This window comes from Callospermophilus lateralis, chromosome 17, assembly GCF_048772815.1.
Source record: "Callospermophilus lateralis isolate mCalLat2 chromosome 17, mCalLat2.hap1, whole genome shotgun sequence".
NCBI classification, from domain to species: Eukaryota; Metazoa; Chordata; class Mammalia; order Rodentia; family Sciuridae; genus Callospermophilus; species Callospermophilus lateralis.
The window spans coordinates 12,359,141-12,380,686 of NC_135321.1; the positions used below are offsets into that span (position 1 = coordinate 12,359,141).

The window sequence follows — 21,546 nt, forward strand, 5'->3', positions numbered from 1 at the left end:
TATAAGAATTATAAAAATAAAATCGATAACTACCATAGCACCAAGGACCCAGGGATAAAATGGAAGCACACTGCCATAAGGTGGTCACATTAAAAGTTACTTGTGTAATACTATTTAAAGGTAACCTGTACTAAACTAAATAAACATTTTATTGGTGTACTATAATTATACATAATAGTGACAATTGTTGTATATATGCATATTTTAAACTCTAAAGCAACCATAAATATGTCAAAAGGGGAGATAAAATGAAATACTAAAAATAATCAGAAAGAAGTCAGGAAAAGAAGAACAATGAACAGTTGAAACTAGCAGGAAATATATGGCAATATGGTAGCTTTAACCCCAACCACAACGACCACAGTAAATGTTAATGATTTAAACACCATTTAAAAGATACCTCCTCAGACTGCATTACAGAGCAGGGCCCAGTGCAATAAAATCTGGCCCGTGTTTGATGTTTGACTGCAAACAGGGTAAAATTCTACCCTCCTTCCTTTCCTTTGAGCCCCATCTGGCTGGTAAGAAAGCCCCAGAGCTCCCTCCCATGGCACCTATGGGAAGTTCAAACCAGGCAAGCCCAGCGGTCTCTGACACCCTCACTCTGGGACCAATCCTAATCACAATAAAAGCCAAAATCAGTTGACCCTTCCTGGCTCCCTCAAGCCCACTAGGGAGCCTGTCCTGAGCTCCAGAGAAAGTCTCATTTATCAAGTAGCAGCCCTTCTTACTGTCCTGGTGTGTGTGCAGCATCACCAGTCACAGCAGCTGACTGATTCTGAGTAGATGGGACCCATCTATCCTCCATGGAGAGATCACAACATCCAACTATAAGCTGTGTATTTTAAAATTTATTTTGAATAAACGACACATTTAAGTTAAAAATAAAAATGTAAAAAAATAGATACTATGCCAATCCTAATCAATGGAAACTTGAGTGGATACAGTGATACAAGACAAATTAAACTTCAGCACAAGGACCATTATCAGGGATCATGGGGAGTTGAAATAATCATAAAGATGAGAAGGAAAGTAGACAATCCAGAAATAGGCCCATGTATTTACTCCCACAAAGTGTCCAAGGTAATTAACTCAATAAGGTAAGAAGTTTCTGCAATTAATCATGCCAAAAAAATATGAAAAATGGGTAACTCCAACCCTTACTTTACAAAAAAATAATTCAGAATAAATCAATCATAGGACTAAATACAAACCTGAAACCATAAAAACTCTACAAAAAAAAATACAGATCATAGCACAATTGAAACTGGCAAAGTTTTCTTAGGATTTGACAAAATAGAAACCATAAAATAAAAAGTTAATGTATTGGATCTCATCAAAATTTAAAACTGCCTTTCAAAAAACACTACAAAAATGTATTCATGTATCTCACAAAGAACTCTTGCTCAGAAGGATTTTAAGAGGGTAGAATAGAGGTCACTTTCTGGGACACTGCATGGTGTCAAACCAAGTAAGCAGATAGGCAGCTTCTCAGCAAGGTGGGTGAAAAAAAGGTGGGAGTACTTTATTCAAAATTAATTCTGGACATTCAAAGCAGATTGGGGACTTGGGAGGTTTCATATAATAAGGAAGAAATCTCCAGGGCCTCCACCACTGCCACCTCCACTGAAACCACCAGCCAGAGTGGTACCCCATGAACAAAGTGGAGGGATGAGAAAATTAAAGGAACCCACGTTTTTTGGGAGGCCTGAGGCATGCCTGGATTCAGAGAATTCAGAGATGAAAAACACTGCCAGACTAACCTGAAAGGCTTGGAACATAGTATCATTGTGCAGAAAAGAAGCCATATCTGTCCCAGCTGTGTGCAGAGGACTGAAGAAAGAAACATTTTGCAGCTCCAGCTCAGAGGCTGGGGAGCAAGCCAGGGCTTAGTCCTAAATACAGACCTGGTACACCCACACTGCATGACATAGAGTGTGCCTAAGAGACCAGGAGAAAATCAAACAGGGAGAGAGGTTTACACAGGGGAATACTGGTGGGGGAAACTCACCTGGCTCTCCCCATCTCTCTAATCCAGTTGCTTGCAGGACCAGCTGGCTGGGAGAGATGAACCTGGCCTGAATTCGAAAATTTGGAAGTGGGAGAAATTGAGTTTGGAGACTGAACCCAAGAGACCAGAAAATGTGGGGTCTTCAGGTGACAGAGGGACTTAGGATTGGCTCCTCCACCACACTAGTGGAACCCCGGAGAGATCCCTGGTCACAGTCTTCCAGTGTGAACCAGCAAGTACTGCGTGTTGGAGGTAGAATGATTTTAAAATCTCCAGGCCAACTGGCATTCAGCAAAGAGTCTGGAGCCTACCTAAGCCTAAGCCCTGCCTCCAGGAGCTCCACCTACAGGATTTCCTTGCACACTGAAGCAACCCCAACTAACTGCTAAGAAGGGAAGTCAAGAATCCTTTGAATCCAATGAAAACAAGTCTTAAGCTTTCCATGGAGATTATTCTTTCTTTTTATTTTCTCTGTTCAATTGTGACCTGATAGTTCATGAACACTTGTACAAATTCATTTTTGTCTCTTTATTCTCATTTCCAGCATTTTTTGAAGGCAGTTATTTTTCATGGATTCGTATTTTGAGAACTAGGAGGCTTAATGAGTCCATTTCATTTTATTTTGTATTCTTTCAATTTTATTTTTTAAAGTTTTTATTTTATACCTTTTTTCTCTCACCTTTCTGTTTCTCGATTCTCTTTCTTTTCTTCTGCTAAGAGCCAATTTCTATTGTTCTCACTTTCACTCTTCTTTTAATGTTTTGCTTCTATTTTCTCTCCTCCTGTCTCATAATTATCACCTCCTACCTCACTTCTGTTCTCTCCCAGTTTACCCTTCAAAATTGTAAAGCCTTACTCTTTTTACTGCAGACAATAACGGATTACGTCATTTCTGTTTATAGTTTGCATTGATTGTTGTTATTATCTCTCTCCCCCTAACAGTGAGGTACTAGAAAATTTCAGGGACACTATAAGTCCACAGGGTAGGAACTCTACTACCACAGATCCATACAGTTAGATGGGTAGACACACAGACAACATGATAAACATGCCCAGAGTGAGATGGAATCTTGACATAGTTTTGATTTGCATTTTCCTGAGGGCTAAAAATGTCAGACATTTTATCATTGTTAGCTACTTGTACTCCTTCAGAATACACTTTTTTAAAAAAATGAAAAGTTAATAATAAGATGATGTAATTTTTAAATGGGTAATGATTTTAACAGACACTTCACAAAAGATACACATGTTAATAAGTATGTGAAAATATGTTCAAAATAATTAGTCTTATAGGAAATGTAAAAGTTAGAATTTTGCTGAGAATTCCAGCATGATGGCAAAGGTTGACCAGATTCAACCTTGTGAAGATGTACATTGCTGCTAGGAATGGAAAATGATACAATGTCCCCTTTGGAGGATACCTGGGCAGTTTCTTACAAATTTCTTACAAATTTTCCATTAATCTTGAGAAAGTTAATCAGACACATTCAAAATAGTATCTCTCAAAATTCCAAGGTCATGAAAAACAAGGAGTTGGAGAAACTGTCACAGACCGGAGGAACCTAACCCATGATAACTTAATATGTTGTTGCATCTTGACCTGCATCTTACAACAGAAAGGCACATTCATGAGGAAAACAAAGGTAACGTCAGAATGAAGTCTGCAGTGCAACGAAATGTGATAGCTATAGTTCCCTATCATTACGTAAGAAATCACCATGCTTTTTCTAGCCCACAGTTCTACAGGTCTGAAGTCCAGGCACATTGCAACCAAGTTCTCTGCCCTTTGCCTTGCTCAGCTGAAATCTGGACATTCGGGAACTGTGCTCCCTCTAGAGGCCTGGGGAAGAACACACTCCAGGCTCCTTGGGGTCCATTTTCTGCAGTTGCAGTAAAGAGGTTTTGGTTTCCTTGTTGGCTGCCAACAGCAGATCTCCCAGAACTGGAGGCTGCCCTCAGAGTCTTGCTTCAGGGCAGCTTCCACCTTTAAAGTTGGATAAGAGAATTTCACTCTTGCCAGATCCCTCTCAGGTACTGCATCTCTCTGACTTCCCAGCCTCTTGATATATTGACCAAGACTAAAAGGTCTCCCGTGATTAGGCCAGGCCCACTCTGACAATTTCCCCATCTTAAGGTCATTTGACCAAGGATCTTCTTGACTTTCACAAAGTCCCTTCCCAGCAACACCTACATTAGAATTTGATTAGATAACCAGGAGAAAGTGTGTGGACACCAGGGCCCTTCAATCTTAGGCACCATCTTGGAATTCTGCTTGCCACAGTGATGCACCAATGTTGGTTTCTTAGATTTTCCAAGTGTACCATAGTACTTAGGGAAAACAGAAATTGGAAATCCACGGTAGTATCTTTGCAACTTTCCTGTAAATCTAAAATAATACCAAATAAAAGGTATAGTTCTTGTTGAAAATCCCAGTTAAATATGCCAATTCTTCCCTGCTGGGACATAAACTGATGGAACTATTATATTCAACTACTATAAACAATAATAGGGGAATGAAGATCAAGAAGATGTCAAGAAAGAATAGAGGGAAGGAGAAAAACCAGCAGTTCATATTTATTGAGCATTTATTAAATATTAGGCAATTTCTTAAGCACAAAAAAAGTTTTATTTAACCTCCAAAACAGGTCAGTAAGTTACTATTTTATTGGGTAATCACTGTGTTTTACAGATGTGGAATTGTGATAGAGAAGGTAGTATGGTTGCTCAAAGTCACACAGCTAATATGTGGTAGAACTGGCAGTCAAATTCAGGTAAGCTGATTTCAGAATCCTCACTCAGAAGCATCTCCCTGTCAGATCTCTGTCATTACCCACAACAACGACCCAGTCCTTCAGCCACTCTGCCCTCTTCTCAGAAGGCGAGAGCTTCGAAAGAATGTAACATAGGCAGTAGTTTACATCTGACCCAAATACTTGTATCAATCTGATTCATCACCATAGAAGTCAGAACTCCATTGTCCCAACTGACTGCAGAAATGAATAACTGATTCTCAGTCATGTGGGTCTTTTTCTCCCACCTAAATCTATTCTTGGAGCTCAGAGCTCATTCAGATGAGTTTGTGTTCATTTCTAAATACATTCTGAGGCATATAATGTGATCAACTGCACTGAATTCTTACCAAGCTTAACTATTTTGAAACAAATTTGAATTATTAATTCATATATCTCTCAAATGAGAACAAGAGATTTATTTGGAAACCATAATTCACATTGAAATTTTTCTTAAGCTTTAATTCTGAGATTTTCTCCTTTTATTACCTCAAGGAAAGACAGCTTCTCTCTCATCTCTACATGAAGTTCCAGGACCCATTTCCACACCCCTGGGCAAATTATGTGGCTGAATGGGTACCATGATTGGGCAGGCATGGGCCATGTGACCAGTTGAGGACCTTGTGTACTATGATTGGCAGTTTACCAGATTAGCACCGGTTAGCACTCAGATTGGGTTTAAGCAGAAGCCCCTCTGCTTTTGCCAAATAGCATGTTACCCAACTGTATCGCCTGGCTTTTTTCTAATATCAACCTTTTACCACTCACAAAGATGCCCAGATCCACTTGTAAGCCCAGTGAAAGAGACCTTGGGGATATGGACTGGAGAGGCCCCATGTCTGTGGCTGGTGGGAAAATGCCAATAAAGGCCTGGACTGGAGCTGTGGTTGGCAACAGCCCTCGGTGTCTGTGTACTTGCTGGCCCATCCCTATTGCGTTTTGCGTCCCTGTGCTTCCTAAAGGCTTATTACTAACAGCTCCGATGGATCACTCCTCTCTCCTCCCTGCCTTTCTAAATGGGCTGGGAAGAGGTGCTCATCTGAGGTTGCCATGAACATGGGAGTGCAGGGATCTTCAGAAGGTGGTAATTTCATTCCCCTCAGTTTATACCCCAAAGAGGAGCTGCTGGGTCCCACAGTAGTACCATTTTTTATCTCTGCAGAGCCTCCATGCCGTTTTCTACAATGACTGCACCCATCTGCATTCACACCAACAATAACACATGGTCTTTAGACACATCCTGTTTTAACTAACCATAGGTATTTAGGTGACTGGATTGTCACAACCTGGCTGTGAAAACCCTTTCACCTGGATCCTTCATCTTTCCAGAACCACCTGTTTTTCTTCCACAGAGCAGATTGCAAACCCCTTCTGGCTTATTTTGGTACTGGGGATTCAACTCAGGGATGCTTTACCACTGAACTACATCCTCAGCCCTCTTTTCTGTTATTTTGTGATTGTTTCTTTGTTTGAGACAGAGCTTTGTTAAGTTGCTGGCACTGTCTTCAAACCTGTAATCCTACTTCCTCACCCTCCCCAGTCACTGGGATCACAGGTGTGTGCCACCAGGCTTTGTTTACACACCTACCTAAATGCATGGAAAAGGTATCTTTCAAAAACACTCCATTCTTTGTAGTAATCATGCTGCTTGGGACCAAGGTGCTGGGGTTCATAGAGGGGCTGCTGTGGTACTGGGTAGTCACACTAGGAACAGACTGGAGAAGGTTTTCAGAACTCACCTTGACAGATTTCCATGAATTCCAAATCTTCAGCCCACAAGAGACCAGAAATTTAATCGTCAAAATTATCAAAAAAAAGATCTGGAATCAACCATAAAACAAATTCATTCTTCAGTTCACTGTACATAGAAATGGAAGATGCCATTTATGATAGTAAAAAGGAAAAAATGCCCAGGTATAGGCTCAAAAGGGAACATCCAAAAGCTATATGAGAAAAATCAGAAAATATTCCTGAAAGACATAAAAGTAGACAAAGATGAAGAGACGTACTATGCTCCAGGACAGAAAAACTCAAAACCAGAAATACATCTGATCTCCCTAAGTTAGTTTATAAATATAATAAATCTCTCCAGAGGGGGGGTGGGGGAGGGAGAGAGAAGGGGAAGGGATGAGAGAAGAGGGGAAGGAAGGAGAAGTAAGGGAAGGCAAAGGGAAGGAAAAAGGAAGAGAAGGGAGAAAAATATGCAGAGCAACTGGAGTGCTGATACATTGCCCTGGGGTTGTAAAAAGTTGAAGCTACACTGGAAGCAATTTGGCAGCTCCTCAGAATGAAACACATAAAAATACCCTATTACCCAGCAATTCCACTCCTAAGTGTATACATTCTTACAAAAAGTTATACACAAAGTATTCTTAGTAGTATTATTCTTAAGAGCCAAAAAGTCAAACACAAATGTTTATCAACCGATGATCAAATACACACAATCTGACATATCTACACAATTAAATATTAGCAACAGCAAAAAATGACATATTGGGATGGAGATGTGGCTCAGTGGTAGAGCACTTGCCCAGCAAGTGTGAGGCACTGGGTTTGATTCTTAGCACCATATATAAATAAATGAATAAAATAAAGATCCATCAACATCTAAAAATTAATAAAATTGTAAAAGAATGACATATTGAGTTATACTACATCTTAGATGGACTTTGAATGTACTGTGCTAAATGAAACATTATGACATTAATATAACATGTCCAGAATAGGCAAATCCAGAGAAATGGACAGTAGAATCATGATTTCCATGAGTTGAAGCAGGGAGGAACTGGGAATCATGGTTAGTAGAGATGGAGTTTCTTTGTGGAGGGTTAGAAATGTTTTAAAATTAGATAACAAATGTGTCTACTGCATGACTCTGTGAATGTACCAAAACCACTGAATTGTGCACTTTAAATGTAGAAATTTTGTGATATGTAAATTATATCTTTAAAAACTATTATTATTATTATAAATAAAATATTATTTATATTTTTTAAATAATATAAAAAATAACATTTAATTTAAAATTTTAATTTAATTTAATATTAAAACTAAAAGAAACCACAGACTGTGAAGAAATATTTATACATCACAGATTTGATAAAGGACTTATAGCCAAAGTATATAAAATGTCTTTAATTCAATAATACAGGAAGAAGACAAATTACTTAATTTTAAAATAAGCAAATGATTAGAATATAAGAAGGCATACAACTGGCCAATAACTAACATAAAAATGGTAAACTTAATTAATCATGGAAATGTCAATCAATACCACCTTCACCCACTAGAAGGACTGTAATCATGAAAACACTGATGTTGGCAGGGATGGAGAGACACTAGAACTTCATACATTACTGGAGGGATGTAAAGCTATACACACACTGAAAAACAGTTTACAGTTTCTTTAAAGCTAAACAAATTATCATATGACCCTGCAGTGACACCCTTAGGAATAGACCCAAAAGAAACAAAAACCTACATTCACACAAAGACCTGTACACAAATGTTCATAACTCATAATGGCAATGAGTGGGACCAAGCCAAGGTTCATGAGCTGGTGTCTAGATAAATAAATGCATCTTTTCTACAAAACAGAACAATATTCAGCAATAAAAACGCATTAAGAATCGATGCATGCCACAATGAACTCCATTATTCTGTGTAGTTAAAATGCACTAATCATTTTTAAAAGCATCAATACCTGCTACAAAAGGATAAAACTCAAACACACTATGCAAATGAAGGAAGACAAATACAAAATGTACATTGTATAGTTCCACTTATATGAAATGTAGGAAAAAATTATAAATGTAGAAATCCAATCAGTGACTGTCTGGGGCTGGGAATGGAAACAGCCATGAGGAAAGTGCTTTAGGGGTAATGGAGATCTTCCAAACCTCGATTTGAGTGATGGATGCACAACTCTGGGGAATTTACCAAAAATCAGTTAGCTGTAGTTTACAATGTACATGAATTTTATGGTATGTAATTTATAGTTCAACAAGACTGCTGAAAAATAAGTCAGTAAGATGATCTTACTAAAAACTGATAAAAGTGAAACAGGCTTACAATGAAGAGCACTAGAAAAGATTCCAAGTTTTTTAAAAGGAAGCTCCAAAAAAAGAAAAAAAATACCATTTGTTGACCAGGGATGTTGCTTGATGGTAGAGTGTTTACCTGTTATGTAAGAGGAACTGGGTTCAGTCCCCAGAGCTACAAAAATAAAAATGAAAATAAAAAAACATTGGGTAATACTTATGTCTCACTAAAAAATTAATAGAAATACATAAATGGGGACAGGTATTCTTCTAAAAGTTTTTTCAAGTATTTACGTTCCAAAACTTTAAAAAAAAAAAAAAAATGACTGTGTAGAAGTACTGATGACTACAACATCTATCTCCTCAATTTATTACAAGCATTTCCAATATCAAAATATTTATGGAACATAACAGTAGATTATGTTTGACTGGAAGGTGAAAACAAGGGAATCCTCTGGAACATTGTTTCATTTTGCTCTGGTTTTTGCATTTTAATTTACATTTCCCTAATGTGTTTCTAAGTTCCTTCCCCTGTGTGCAGTTCACCACAATATCTGCTGAAAAGAAAAAGGAATGCACACATTGAATGATTGTCGAATTTTACTTGTATAATATGCCAAAATACTGGAATCAAAGAGAACCCTAAAATCCCAAGAAGAATCCACTTTCTATTTATCCAAGATCCCCCATCTCCCCACCGTTGCAGAAAACTTTACGAGACGTTCATTTACTTCCAAAGGAAACCCACGGGGAGTATCAACAAGTTTGGGTCTGATTCACATTCTGCAGGGCACAAACAAAAGGACGTTCACCTTCAAGGAAAGTCATAAATACACATTATTACGTCATTAAATCACCAGTTTAAACATTGGGATTGGAAGGCCAGCAGCTCAAGACGGAAGCGCACGAACGGTTTCCAGGATCCTACCGGCGCCCCAGCACTGCTTCCTGATCTCCAAGGTCATGGCCACGACTTTCTTAGGGAGAAGAAAATCTGCCAAAGAAGAGGACACTGTCGGACCCGCGGTGCCTGATGAAGAACAGGAAGGGGTGATCGCAGTGGACTTGCTCACAGCCCCCGGCCGATGAGACCATGTAACCTATGCCGGTGGCCGCCATGGCCTGCGCGCCTTCCTCGGTGACCTGCACGAAGGACCGGTGCAGGAACTTCTGCGCCTGCAGCCCCGAGCGCGCGCACATCCCGGAGAAGTCCGCGTTGCTCTCGCTGAAGGCCGCGCGCAGCCCCAGGGCTGCCAGGACCGGCTCCAGCTCATAACTGCCCTCCACCTGCAGCCGGGGCAAGCGCAAGTTCACGTTCCTGACCTCCATAAGCTCCGGCCTGGTCCACTCTATCAATTGCTCAGGAGTGACTTGATCTATAATCTGTTTTTTAAGAGTGGGGAGGAAAGCAGATTGGCAAGATAAAAATTTAAAACGGCAAGGTACTGATTTGTATCAGAAATTAATGGTTTTCGTAATAGATAAAAGTGAAACTTCATTTTACCCTGCTGCTGTCACTATATAGCAGGCATTTCTATTTCTCTCTTTAAATTTATTCAATGCCATTGAATGAATTTTTAAAGATTAAAAATAAGTCATGTCTTATTCTAGCAACTTGATACATATTTCATTTTTTTACCAATTCCTCCACATAAATATATGTGCACATATATTTACACAGTTGCAATCACAGTGAATGTCTACTTTATGTAATTTAAGTTTTACACTCTATTGCATATCTCGCCTAAATACCTTCAGATTGCTAGACAAGATTCCCATCAAGCTGATACATTTCATCTCTTCATTCACTTTACAAACATTAGTATGTACCAGGCATTATGATAGATGCTAATACTGCAAATATTTAAAACGGTAGGTACTTTGAATTTCCAACTGGGTATCCTAATGTATTCAATGCTGAAATTACTGATTTGACTCAGAAGGGCAATTTTTATCTTGTGAATTATTTCCTTAGGGTAATTCTCATGCCTGACATATGAGAATGAATACTCTTAAAGAAATCATACATATTGCCACTTGGCTCTCCCAAAATATTTCCATCTTATAATGCTACTAGCAAAGTTTCACAGCACAGACTAAATTTGGTATTTTAACCATGCAGCAGCTACCATTTACTGAGTGCTTTCTATACCCTCTACCCATTCAAGGCTCCATCTCCCTAATCATACAACACTACATGGTAAGCACCATGAAGCCTGATTTATGCCTGGGAAAACATTGAGGTTCAAGAAAGGGTCAGTGGTCAGAAAGCTACTAAAGGAATAGGGATTTGAATCGAAGCCTTCCTGATGTCCAGAACTCAGGACATTAGCCACATTCACGTTTTTACTGCAAAGTGGGTGAAAATTTGCTATAAATGAGTGTGATTTTTTTTTTCCAAGAAAAGGATCCACGTCTTGGAAAGGTGGGGGAATCTTTAGAACTCTCCCTGAATCCTAAATGTTCATTTTAGCTCACCCCAAAAAAATCTGAATACTGGTTATTCCCAGTGAGCCTGATACCATTTAGTGTTCCCCTGCAGAGCTCCGCTGTGGCTGCAGAGAGGGAGAAATGCTCTAGTGTACACCGCCAGGCACCAGCTGCTACTCAGACACCTGCTTCCAGACTGGTGGAGCACAAGTATTGGGAGCAAAAACTTAGGAAAGGAAAGCACAGTGGGGACCAAGGGGTTTACCTTCTCCAGACCCTCTATGTCATTGGGTAGAAGCACAAACATGCTGAGGTCATTGTTTTTATACGGAATCCCCACGATTTTGGCCTGCAAGTCTTCCAGGAAAACGAAACTGAAAGAATGGTGCTGTTCCATCATCCACACAGACTTACTTGTATTCTGCAACAAGTTAACAGAGCACAGGATGTCAAAAGTCATTAGACCAAAGGCACAGGCAACAAGCCAGCTCACTGAAGTAATCAGATAATAATGATGCTAAAGATCAGTCACAGAAGGGCATTTGCCATCAGTATATGTTTGCTCAAATATGACTTCAGATCTTTTACTCCATGTGTAAGCACATCACGTAAATAAAGAACCATACCTTATTCAGCCAAAATTCCTCTTCCTTGGTATTTTCTTTATTAAACTCCCTATCCCACTGTCCTTTAAAATAAACTGTGTTTATCAGCACCAACTTGGTAGAGCTACTAAGAGAGCCATCTGGAAACAGGTCCTTGATTTTTTCTGCAAACAGAAAAAAAAAAAAGGAAAGATTGGTCCATCTTCCAGATCAAACACGGTATGTGTGGCAGATAGGAAGCAGACAGCCTTGACTGATTACTGAAAATTCAGCCAGGTCAGCACCTGAAGGCCTTGCCGACAATGCGTTCGCTGCAGAATCGGTGGGGAGGTTGTCACTCTGCCCATCGCCTATTTATCCCACTGGATAAATTGAGGTTGATGGTTAAGAGTCCCGCCTCTGGGGTCAGATTGCCTCTGATGGCATCCAGTTCTGCCTCTTATCAGCTGAGGAATCTTGGGCAAGTTATTTAAGCTCTCTGTGCCTCAGTTTTCACATCTGTAAAATAGGAATAAAACCTGCCTCACAGGGTTGTTGGAAGGAGTCAGTGACTTAATATGTAGAAAGCCTCAAACACTATCTGGCACATCATAAGTACTTGGTGAGCAACTGTTCTTCCCTTGTCAATATGGCTCCCACCTGAGGTTGAGAGATTGCTTATTCTATGAAAAATGGAACTGATATTTTGGGGTCTGGGTTCAGTCCATCCCACACTACATTCTGAAAAACACTGTTCAGCCCATCTTTTGAAAGACCCTTATATTCTGATTATTTTAAGTTTCTTTCTTTAAATGAAGCATGAAAAAGAAGAGCATTCTATAATAACAGCAATCTCCCTAAAAAAGGAATAAAAAATGTTAAATATCAGCTATTGTTTCCCAAAGTGAATCTCCACATTAACTTTCCTTTCCAGTATTTCTCGTGTTTTTGACCCATACTAGGGAATGAGAAGGGGATAATGGGGAGAGGAATTCATCCAATTCTCTGATGTAGATGGGACTGAGCATTGTATCATCCCTGAATGATGCCCAAGTGGAGATGAGGCCCAGGTGGCCCCACCTGTAGGTAGCAGAGACAGGTCTTGATGGGAGGGCTGTGTGTTTCTCCCTTAACAAAGGGAAAGGGAACCCTCTGTGACATTTGCACTTAAGGACCCAGACACAAACAGAGATGTTCTGATATGCAGGAAAGAATATACTCAAGACAGTCAAGAGCTCAGGTCCAGGAACCCCAATGGTACTCTGATACACAGCCATGCGCAAAGAGTCCTCCAAGGGTCTCCACACAGCCGCTTCCTATGGTCCCCTCGGTTCCCCTTGAGTCTCCCCATTTGCTGTGTCCATTTCACTATCTGCAGTGACCTCCCCTTTACGCCCAGCCCGCCTGTTCAACCCTGCAAAATCCATCTCAAGCCCCTCCCAGGGTGTGCACCTGGCTCCCATGCAGAACCAGGCCCAGGGCTTCACTCACAGAAGACAGTCAAGAAGTCTTTGTATGACCAACGACCCACCCATACTCTACCATTTGTTTGACTTTCAACCCAGGAATTAATCTTCTTTCGACTTTCATCAGCTTCATTTATAAAATCAACAGGTTCCAGAGATGCATGGTAATATTTTTCAACATAATCTAAGTATTTCTTTAGGAAAAACAGGAAAGATATAGAGAGGAGTTTAATAGTCAATTTGTCAATTACCAACAGGTCTAAATAAAAGTACCAGTTGAGTAGGATGATTAAGGTTAAAAAAAAAAAAAAAAAAAACATTGAATTCCCTGGAAAATCACTTTAAATGCCTCCACATACAATTTTATACAGATGCAAGAGGATTAAGGCAAAGATCATGCTCAGAATGCCAGAGTTAAAAATAAATGTCTGGGGCACAGACCATCAGTGATATGGGTAGAGCCAAGCAGCCAACTTAGGTGGCACACCCCCAGGACCCACAGTCCTGATGGTCACTTGGCCATTCAAACTAACACAGATGTGGTGGACACAGCAAAACTTACTTGAAGGAAGAGGAATGTTTTTTCTCCAAATAGCCTGTTGGCTAAGTTCAGTTCATAATCATTAGTGAGTTTGCTTATTTCAGTCAAAACCTGTTGGAATTGGTGATGGATCTCTTCTGTCTTCTCAATCTTCAAAATCAAGACAAAAACTCAATAGGTTATCCGGGCAAAGGCAAACCTAGATTCTCCTTCAAGAGGATTCAGCTACTGGGTCTTCCCCTCAGGTGGGCAATCTGTGGGTTCCTGTGGCCCCTAGATGTCAGTTAGCTTCTACATGAATCATATGATCCTATAAGTCATGACAAGTCTCAGCTCCACTGAGAGGCTTTGTCCACCAGCCCAACACCACAGGTCTTTCTTTTCTGACTCAGGTTGCATTTTTGGTCTCAAATGTAATTGTCTACTATGTTTAATACACTGTTTTTATCTGCCCAAAACACTCCAGGCACCTAAAAGAAGTAGATAATCCCCCCCCCCAGATAATTCTTATCCGCCAGAGTTTAGAAATTTCTGTTCTAGACAGACAGTGGATAAGATGGAATAAGTAGCCATTTTTCAGAACTACACACAGAACTAAAATGAGATTTATCACTGTCTCTGGGGAACAATCAGCTTTTCTGGACATTTCCTACAGGATCCATCCATTTTCTGATTGAGGGCTGAAGTGTGTTCCATGGCAGGGCCAGCTAACCCCGAGTACATCTCTGGAACAAAGAGGAGAATGGTCTCATTGCCTGTTTAGTGATATCTGTCTGCTTTAAACCACAGTGGATGCAAAGAGAGGGCATTTTAGTTTTGAAGTGAATGACCTGTTTGCACCTGGGAACAGAAAGGCCAGTAGAGTCTGCAGTAGCACAGAAAGGCAGCAGAGGGCGCTCCAACTAAAAAAAAAAACAACAAACCTCTTACAGATTGTGTCACAAGGTTGAGAAGTCCCCTGAAAAGGTTTGAGGGTCTCCAGAATCTCTAACTGAAGGAGGTACACCATATACTAAAGCAGACCATAGGAGAGGTGGCTAATTGTTCAAATGCCAAAAACCAAAAAAAGATAGTAAGGAATTCAAAAAACAAGAGAGCAAAACCCAATCAATGAAACAATCTCCAAAAACTGATCTTGAAGATATAGAGATAGATGGGACTGGGGTTGTGGCTCAGGGGTAGAACACTTGCCTCGCCCGCCTGAGTCCCTGGGTTCAATCCTCAGCACCACACATGAATAAACAAATAAAATAAAGGGATTGTGTCCATCTACAACTGGAAAAAAAAAAAAGTTTTGTTTTTTTTGTTGTTGTTTTTTTTTTAAGAAAAAGTTAGATGAATTACCTGACAGAATTTTCAAAATAACCAGCAGGAGGACACTCAATAAATTAAAACAGAGCACAGAGAGGCCACTAAACACAATCAGGAAAACAGTGCATGGACCAAATGATAATATTGACAAAGAGATGGAAATGATAAAAAAAAAAAAAAAAAAAAAAAACAACAACAACAAATGCTGGAACTGAAGAATACAAAAACTGAATTGAAGAAAATCACTAGGGAAACTCAACAGCAGCCTTGATCAGGCAGAATAAAGAGCCTGTGAGCTGAAAGACAGGTCATTCAAAATCACCAGCACTGAGGAGAGGTGGGGAAAATGAAGAAAAGTGAAGAGAGCCTGAGGCATTTATGGAACTTTATTAAGTGGAACAACACACACATCATGGGAGCCAAAGAAGGAAAAAAAGAGAAACATTCCCACAGTCTGTTGGTAGAAATAATGGCCACAAATCTGAAGAAACAAATGGATATATAAGTTTGAAACTTAAAAAACTCCCACTGTGGGCTGGGGTTGTGGCTCAGTGGTGGAGACCTTGTCTTGCATGTTTGAGGCGCTGGGTTCGATTCTCAGCACTGCATATACTTAAATGAATAAAATAAAGGTCCATCAACAACTAAAAGAAAATTAAAAAAAAAAAAAAAACAAAAAACTAAAAACTCCAACTAAGATGAAGCTAAAGAGATCCCTACTGCAGCACAACATGACCAAACTGTCAAAAGTCACAAAGGGAGAATCTTGAAGGCAGCCAAAGAAAAGCAACATGTAACATATAAGGAAGCTTTGATTCAATTACCAGAGGATTTTTCAGCAAAACCTTCAAGACTACAAAGGAGTGGAATGATATGTTTGATATTAAAAGAAATCAACCAAGAATAGTATCTCCAGCAAAACTGTCCTTCAAAAACAAATGAGAAATTAAGACATTCCCAGATAAACAAAATCTGGGGGACTTTACCACCATCAGATTTGGCCTATAAGAAATGCAGAGTGGAGTCTTTCAAGTTTAAGTGAAAGGATGATAAAGAGCAACAAACCATATGAAAACATAAAGTTTCCTGGTAAAAGTAAATATATAAACGTAAGATCCTATAGCATCAAAATATATCTGCACAAACCACTTTTAAATGTGATGTGGAATTTTTTAAGCATAAAATGAATCATAAATCTGTTGATAAATATACAATATAAAAAGAGATAAATTGTGTCATTGAAACAGTAAAGGAGAAAGAGACAGAGATATAAAGGAACAGTTTTAAATGTGGTTGAAGTTAAGTGGTTGGTTATCAGCTTAAAATAATAGATTGTTGTATTATGTAATTGCAATGATTACCATAAAGAAAATATAACCAATGTGATCCTGCAATCTGTATACATGGAAAAATTAAGAATTCATACCCCATTTGAATCAAATGTATGATATATAATATGTCAAGATCATTGTAATGTTTGGAGCAATTAATAAAAAAAAGAAACAATGCAAATATACATCAACGAATGAATAAATAAAGAAATGTGGTGTATCCATACAATAAAATATTACCCTTTAAAAAAAAGAAAATATCTATAAAATGCACAAAAAGAAAAATGAGAAGGGAATCAAAATATGTCTTATTAAAGAAATTCTCTAATTAAAAAAAACTAGGACAAGAGTTTTAATTCAAATTCTACCCAAGAAATTAGATTAATTTCTGAATTATATAATTTTTTTCAGAGAACAGAAAAAGAGAAAATAATCCACATTTAAAGAAGCTAGTGTTACTTTGATACCAAAACTGAACAAGAACAATACAATAAAAATGTTGCAAAATGATGTCATTTATAAACTCCTAACAAAATGTTAGCAAGTTCAATCCAACAATGTGTAATTTTTAAAATACCATGACCAAGTTGGTTATTTCACAACTGAACAAATGCCTTACCATTAGAAATTCTATTGATATAATTCACTTAATTAACAAGGCAAAAGTCATATGAACACCAGTAGAGACAGATAATATAGATATATGTTACAGATGACTGGGAATTGTAAAGTCAGGGGGATTTTAAGTCCCAATCTCCATGGACAATTGTATGAAATGAACGTGTATACCCTGATGAGGAGAATAAGTATGGTACAATCCCCTTGGCAAACAATTTGGTAATATTTAATAAAACTAAACACTGTGTTGCTTAGGTTCACATTATATTCAATAGAAATATAGGGTAAGCCACAAATGTGAGACACATATATAATCTTAAATTCTCTAGTAACCATGTTTTTGAAAGTAAGAAGAAATAGATGAATGGATAAATAATACACGGTATATATACACAGTGAAATACTATTAAGCTACAAAAAGAATGAAATTCTGTCACTCATGACAATATGAAAGAACCTGGAGACTATTATGTGAAATAAGACAAACACAGAAAGACAAATGCTGCATGATCTCACTCATATGTTGCTCTCACAGAAGTAGAGAGTAGAATGGCTTAGGTGTTTAAGGGGAGGAAAGGAAAGAGGGATGTTGGCCAAAGGATATGTAATTATAGTTAGAGAGGAGGAATGAAAAAGAAAAAGAAAAAAGAAAAAAAACACATGTCCCGAATAAGCAAATGATTGAACACTGAAAGTAGATTAGTGACTGCCCAGGGTGGAGATTAGGTGATGGGGTGGGGGACGCATGGAGAATGACTACTCATGGTTTGGGCATTTCTTTCCTAGGTGACAAAAATGTTCCAAAACAGTACAAAATATCAATTATATATTGATTAATATATAATTACTAATTGTGTATCAATTGCATATTGTCAATTACATGTAACTAATTATATGAAATTAATTGCATATTAATATATGATAAATATCATATGTTACTTTCAGATGATACGTATATAAATTAATAATTCATTTCTCATACTAAGCTCTTCAAATCTCACATGTATTTGACACCTAGAGTTCATCTCAATTCAAACTAAATGCATTTCAAGTGTTCAACAGCCACTTGAATGGCACCACTTCGGCTTAGCTTAGGATAGACAAACCCTCACTCTGGCTAACCAGGGAGCTGACAAGGGTCACTTCAGCATCGTTTATAGTAAGAAGGAAGGAAGGAAAGAAGGAAGGAAGGCAGTCAGTCCCCATCAGTGGAACGAATCAGTAAAGACCTGTGAAAATGAATCAACTAGGGCTACAAGTATCCACCTAATATAGTCGAATCTTGTAAACATAATGCTGAACCCAAAACAAGTTACTCAAAAGAATAATGAACCAAAAAGGCTACACGCAATGAAATAGCTAGTATATGGGAATAATGAACACCTAATTCAAGGCAGCAGAACTCCCCTCTCAGGAGTCCAGGGGCTGTGCTCAGAGAAGGTACTTAGGAGGCACCAGGGAATTTAGTAATAGTCTGTTTTTTATACTGGGAGGTGGAATTAGAGGGTGTTACTTGGATCATTCCCTATGCCTTTGTAAATACGTCTTAAGATTTTATCATCAGTGTTTAAAAGCAAGGTTCAGAATACTCTGACTTCATGTGGTAATCAAATGGTACACGTTAAGCCTGTCTCTGGGCAAATCACTTTGCTTATCTGTTTCTCCATCTATTCATGAGATCAGAGCCCATGGCCCCCACTCTGTGTTCCTGTCCTAATATCCTTCCGATCAGCAATTCCACTCTTCCACATACCTCTGTGGCTCCCGAAATAATCCTGGAGAAGGGACAGAGCTGCCTCACAGGGTCGTACGGGTTGTGTCCACACCAACCTGGGATTCGACTCCCACCGGCCACCAAGCCCTTCACCATGGAGAGGGGTATCTCTCAAGGCAACGTGACATAAAGGCTCTCCAGGGACTGTGCTGCTTGGGGGGAATGTGCTCTGGAAACAACTGCAGGCCTCAGCTGAGTGCACAGCCTATCAGCCGCCTGACCCAACTCTGTTGAGCAAACCCTGGAGGAAAGCCGGACTCCCTGTCCTTGCAAATGAGCCACACAGTCAACCTAGCCTTTTGGGATCATGAAATGAACAGCTCCGGCTGCTGATGATCTGAGGGGATTTTCAGAGGGCACAGAGCTGGCCTACCGACTGCCACCGGACCAGTCGTGCCCTTCCTGACAGCTCTGACCATCCCTGGCCCAATGGCCGCCATCCCTTCCCCATACCTGGGCAGACTGGGCAAGGCCTGCTAGAACACTGAAGCTGGGAGACTCCAGGAGAGCAATGGTCCTGTGCTAATATTTTTTTTTAATAAAATATCAGAAATTCCAAAACATGAATGAAATTTACTGATAGTATCACCTGCTACTACCACCACCACTGGTGAGTTAGCAGTGTTTTCCAGATCCTCTACTGCTACTACCCAGAGGGCCAAAGAAGATAAATGACTTGTTCAAAGTAGCATAGTTCTTAAGTGCCTGAACCAGCACTTGAACCCAAACGTGTTTAATTCTAAAACCCATCCATTCTGCTCTGAGGGCTCTTCAGCCCAATAGCGCTGACGGAGGTCATTAATGCTTCTTCTTGATATGAAGTGTTTATTATTGTTGTATGATCTAGTGCTGAAGTGGTTTGTCCCCTAGGAGTTCACGAGCTGGAGGCTTAGCCCCCAGTGCAGTGATATTAAGAGGTGGTGGAACGCTGAAGAGACCCAGTGAGAAATGGTTAGACTGCGTGAGGCACTGCCCTCAGAAAAGATCAATGCTAGTCTCACAAAGCGAATTAGTACTCTTGAGAGTGGGTTGGTTATGAAGCAAGGTCAGCCTGCAAACTTGGTCCTTTCTGCATGCAACAGTTTCTATTCTCCTTATCCACCTCATTGTAATGCATCGAAGGGCTTATCACTAGAAGCCAAACAGATGAAGCCACCCAATGTGGACTTTCAGCTTCTAAAATTGTGAGCTAAATAAAGAAATTCCTTTCTTTATAACATATTCAGCCTCAGGTATTTTGTTATAACCACAGAAAATGGATGAATACAGCTAGCAATATCATTTACCTACACTGATTATTATTATTGCTTGATAATAATAAGTGTGAAATGTTTCCTCTTTCATGCTTTTCCCAGGCCTTTTTCCCCAGTGATCCCACACCTAATAAGTAACCAAACTGACGATTATAAAGCATGTGTCCCACCTCTTCTTCTTCGACTTCTTTTCTGGAGATTTCTGTGTCTTTTTCAGTATAAAATACCTGATAGGGAAAAAATGTTGCAGTGGTCAGAACAGAGAAAACCTCACAAACAATCAGTCAGGGGAAAGTGGATGCTCGTTTAAAAGGCCTCCATGGATACGGGTGACATTTATCCCCTTGCTAAGGTCATAAGAAGGTCTAGGTTGCCCCTGACCCCTTCAGAGCAGCCTTTGCACGTATTCATCCATGCATTCGTCTTTGGTATCATTTATGTCAGGTGGTGATGATGTCACTTCTCCCAAAAGTTTTTTGCTTTTCAGGTTCTATCTTTAATCATGAGAGTAGTGACTTGGACAGGCCACTCACGCAGCCCCCACCCAAAGGAATGTCAAGCATCAAGGAGCAGATGGCGTGATGGCATTTGGAGAGGGCAGAGAACTTCCCTGACGGACCTGAAATTCCTCCCTGTCTTCGCAGGCTTCGCTCCTGGCTTACAGCTCGAGATGAGCGTGTTTTCAAGGTGATTCTCAAAGGCTGGTCCCCAGACACAACCTGTGCGTGGAAAGCAAAGGCAGCCCCTACCTTCTGTAACTGGGAGGCTGTGGCTCCTCGTGTCCCCAGGAGGAGCATGCCAATGGCAGTTGAGATGCCCACGGGGGAAAAGAAGATGTTGCCATCGTTTGTTTTCCTCATTTCTTTGAGAAGATCAAGCCCCAGATGAATGTTTGCGGCACTGAGTGACTCCATGGCGGTTTTGGTTTCCGTGAGATCTAGGAGAGCAACAGCGCAGTCAGTGGATTGAACTGCTGGGTGCCACGGGAGCTCTCCCTGCGTTGACCCAGAAAAATGGGGATTTTCACCCTCTGGGTCCAGGTCATGGCTGGCTACTTCTTACCCTTCTGTTGGCCTCTCCTGATGGGAGATGTGAGTCACCTGGAGTCTGACACCATCTAGTAGCTGGCAGTTAACGCCTTAATGGTTTAATTCTGTCTTGTTCTCTGTCAGAACCTGCCTGCTCTGCCTCCCACCGCCTCCTCCTCCTGCTTGGCTTCTGCAGGCAGACCCAGCTCTGTCCTCCCAGGTCCAGCCTGTGCAGCCACACAGGGTCCAGGAGGCAGAAGAATCCCCACTGGCCTCAAGTCCAAGCAGCCTGGACCACAAGGAAGCCAGGACTCCTGCCTGTAGCTGGTGCTGTCTGTCTCTCAACTGAGCCAGAATCCAGCCCAGAGAA

General features: G+C 40.0%; 1 protein-coding gene across 2 annotated transcripts; it reads right to left on the reverse strand.

The window, feature by feature from the left end:
- Positions 1-8,079: 8,079 nt before the first annotated feature.
- LOC143382748 (serpin B13-like) lies at positions 8,080-21,062 on the reverse strand. Of its 2 annotated transcripts, none has more exons than XM_076836957.1 (7): positions 20,898-21,062; positions 20,319-20,375; positions 13,883-14,011; positions 13,397-13,514; positions 11,897-12,039; positions 11,536-11,691; positions 8,080-10,223 (listed from the first exon to the last, which is right to left on the reverse strand). In XM_076836957.1, exons 1-7 carry the CDS (start codon positions 21,060-21,062, stop codon positions 9,819-9,821), a joined length of 1,173 nt encoding a protein of 390 aa, XP_076693072.1. In that variant the 3' UTR covers positions 8,080-9,818. The 2 variants fall into 2 exon arrangements, with proteins under 2 accessions (XP_076693072.1, XP_076693071.1); XM_076836956.1 differs by having other exon boundaries at positions 20,253-20,375.
- Positions 21,063-21,546: the final 484 nt, after the last annotated feature.

Coding starts and splice junctions, on each gene's coding strand:
- LOC143382748 (XM_076836956.1), bottom strand. CDS start 21,062: ATGGAGTCACTCAGTGCCGCAAACATTCATCTGGGGCTTGATCTTCTC. Junction 14,012..20,252: donor TGGGATCACTGGGGAAAAAG/GCCTGGGAAAAG, acceptor TTGATTTTGAAG/ATTGAGAAGACAGAAGAGAT. Junction 11,692..11,896: donor AGGAATTTTGGCTGAATAAG/GTATGGTTCTTT, acceptor AACTTGTTGCAG/AATACAAGTAAGTCTGTGTG.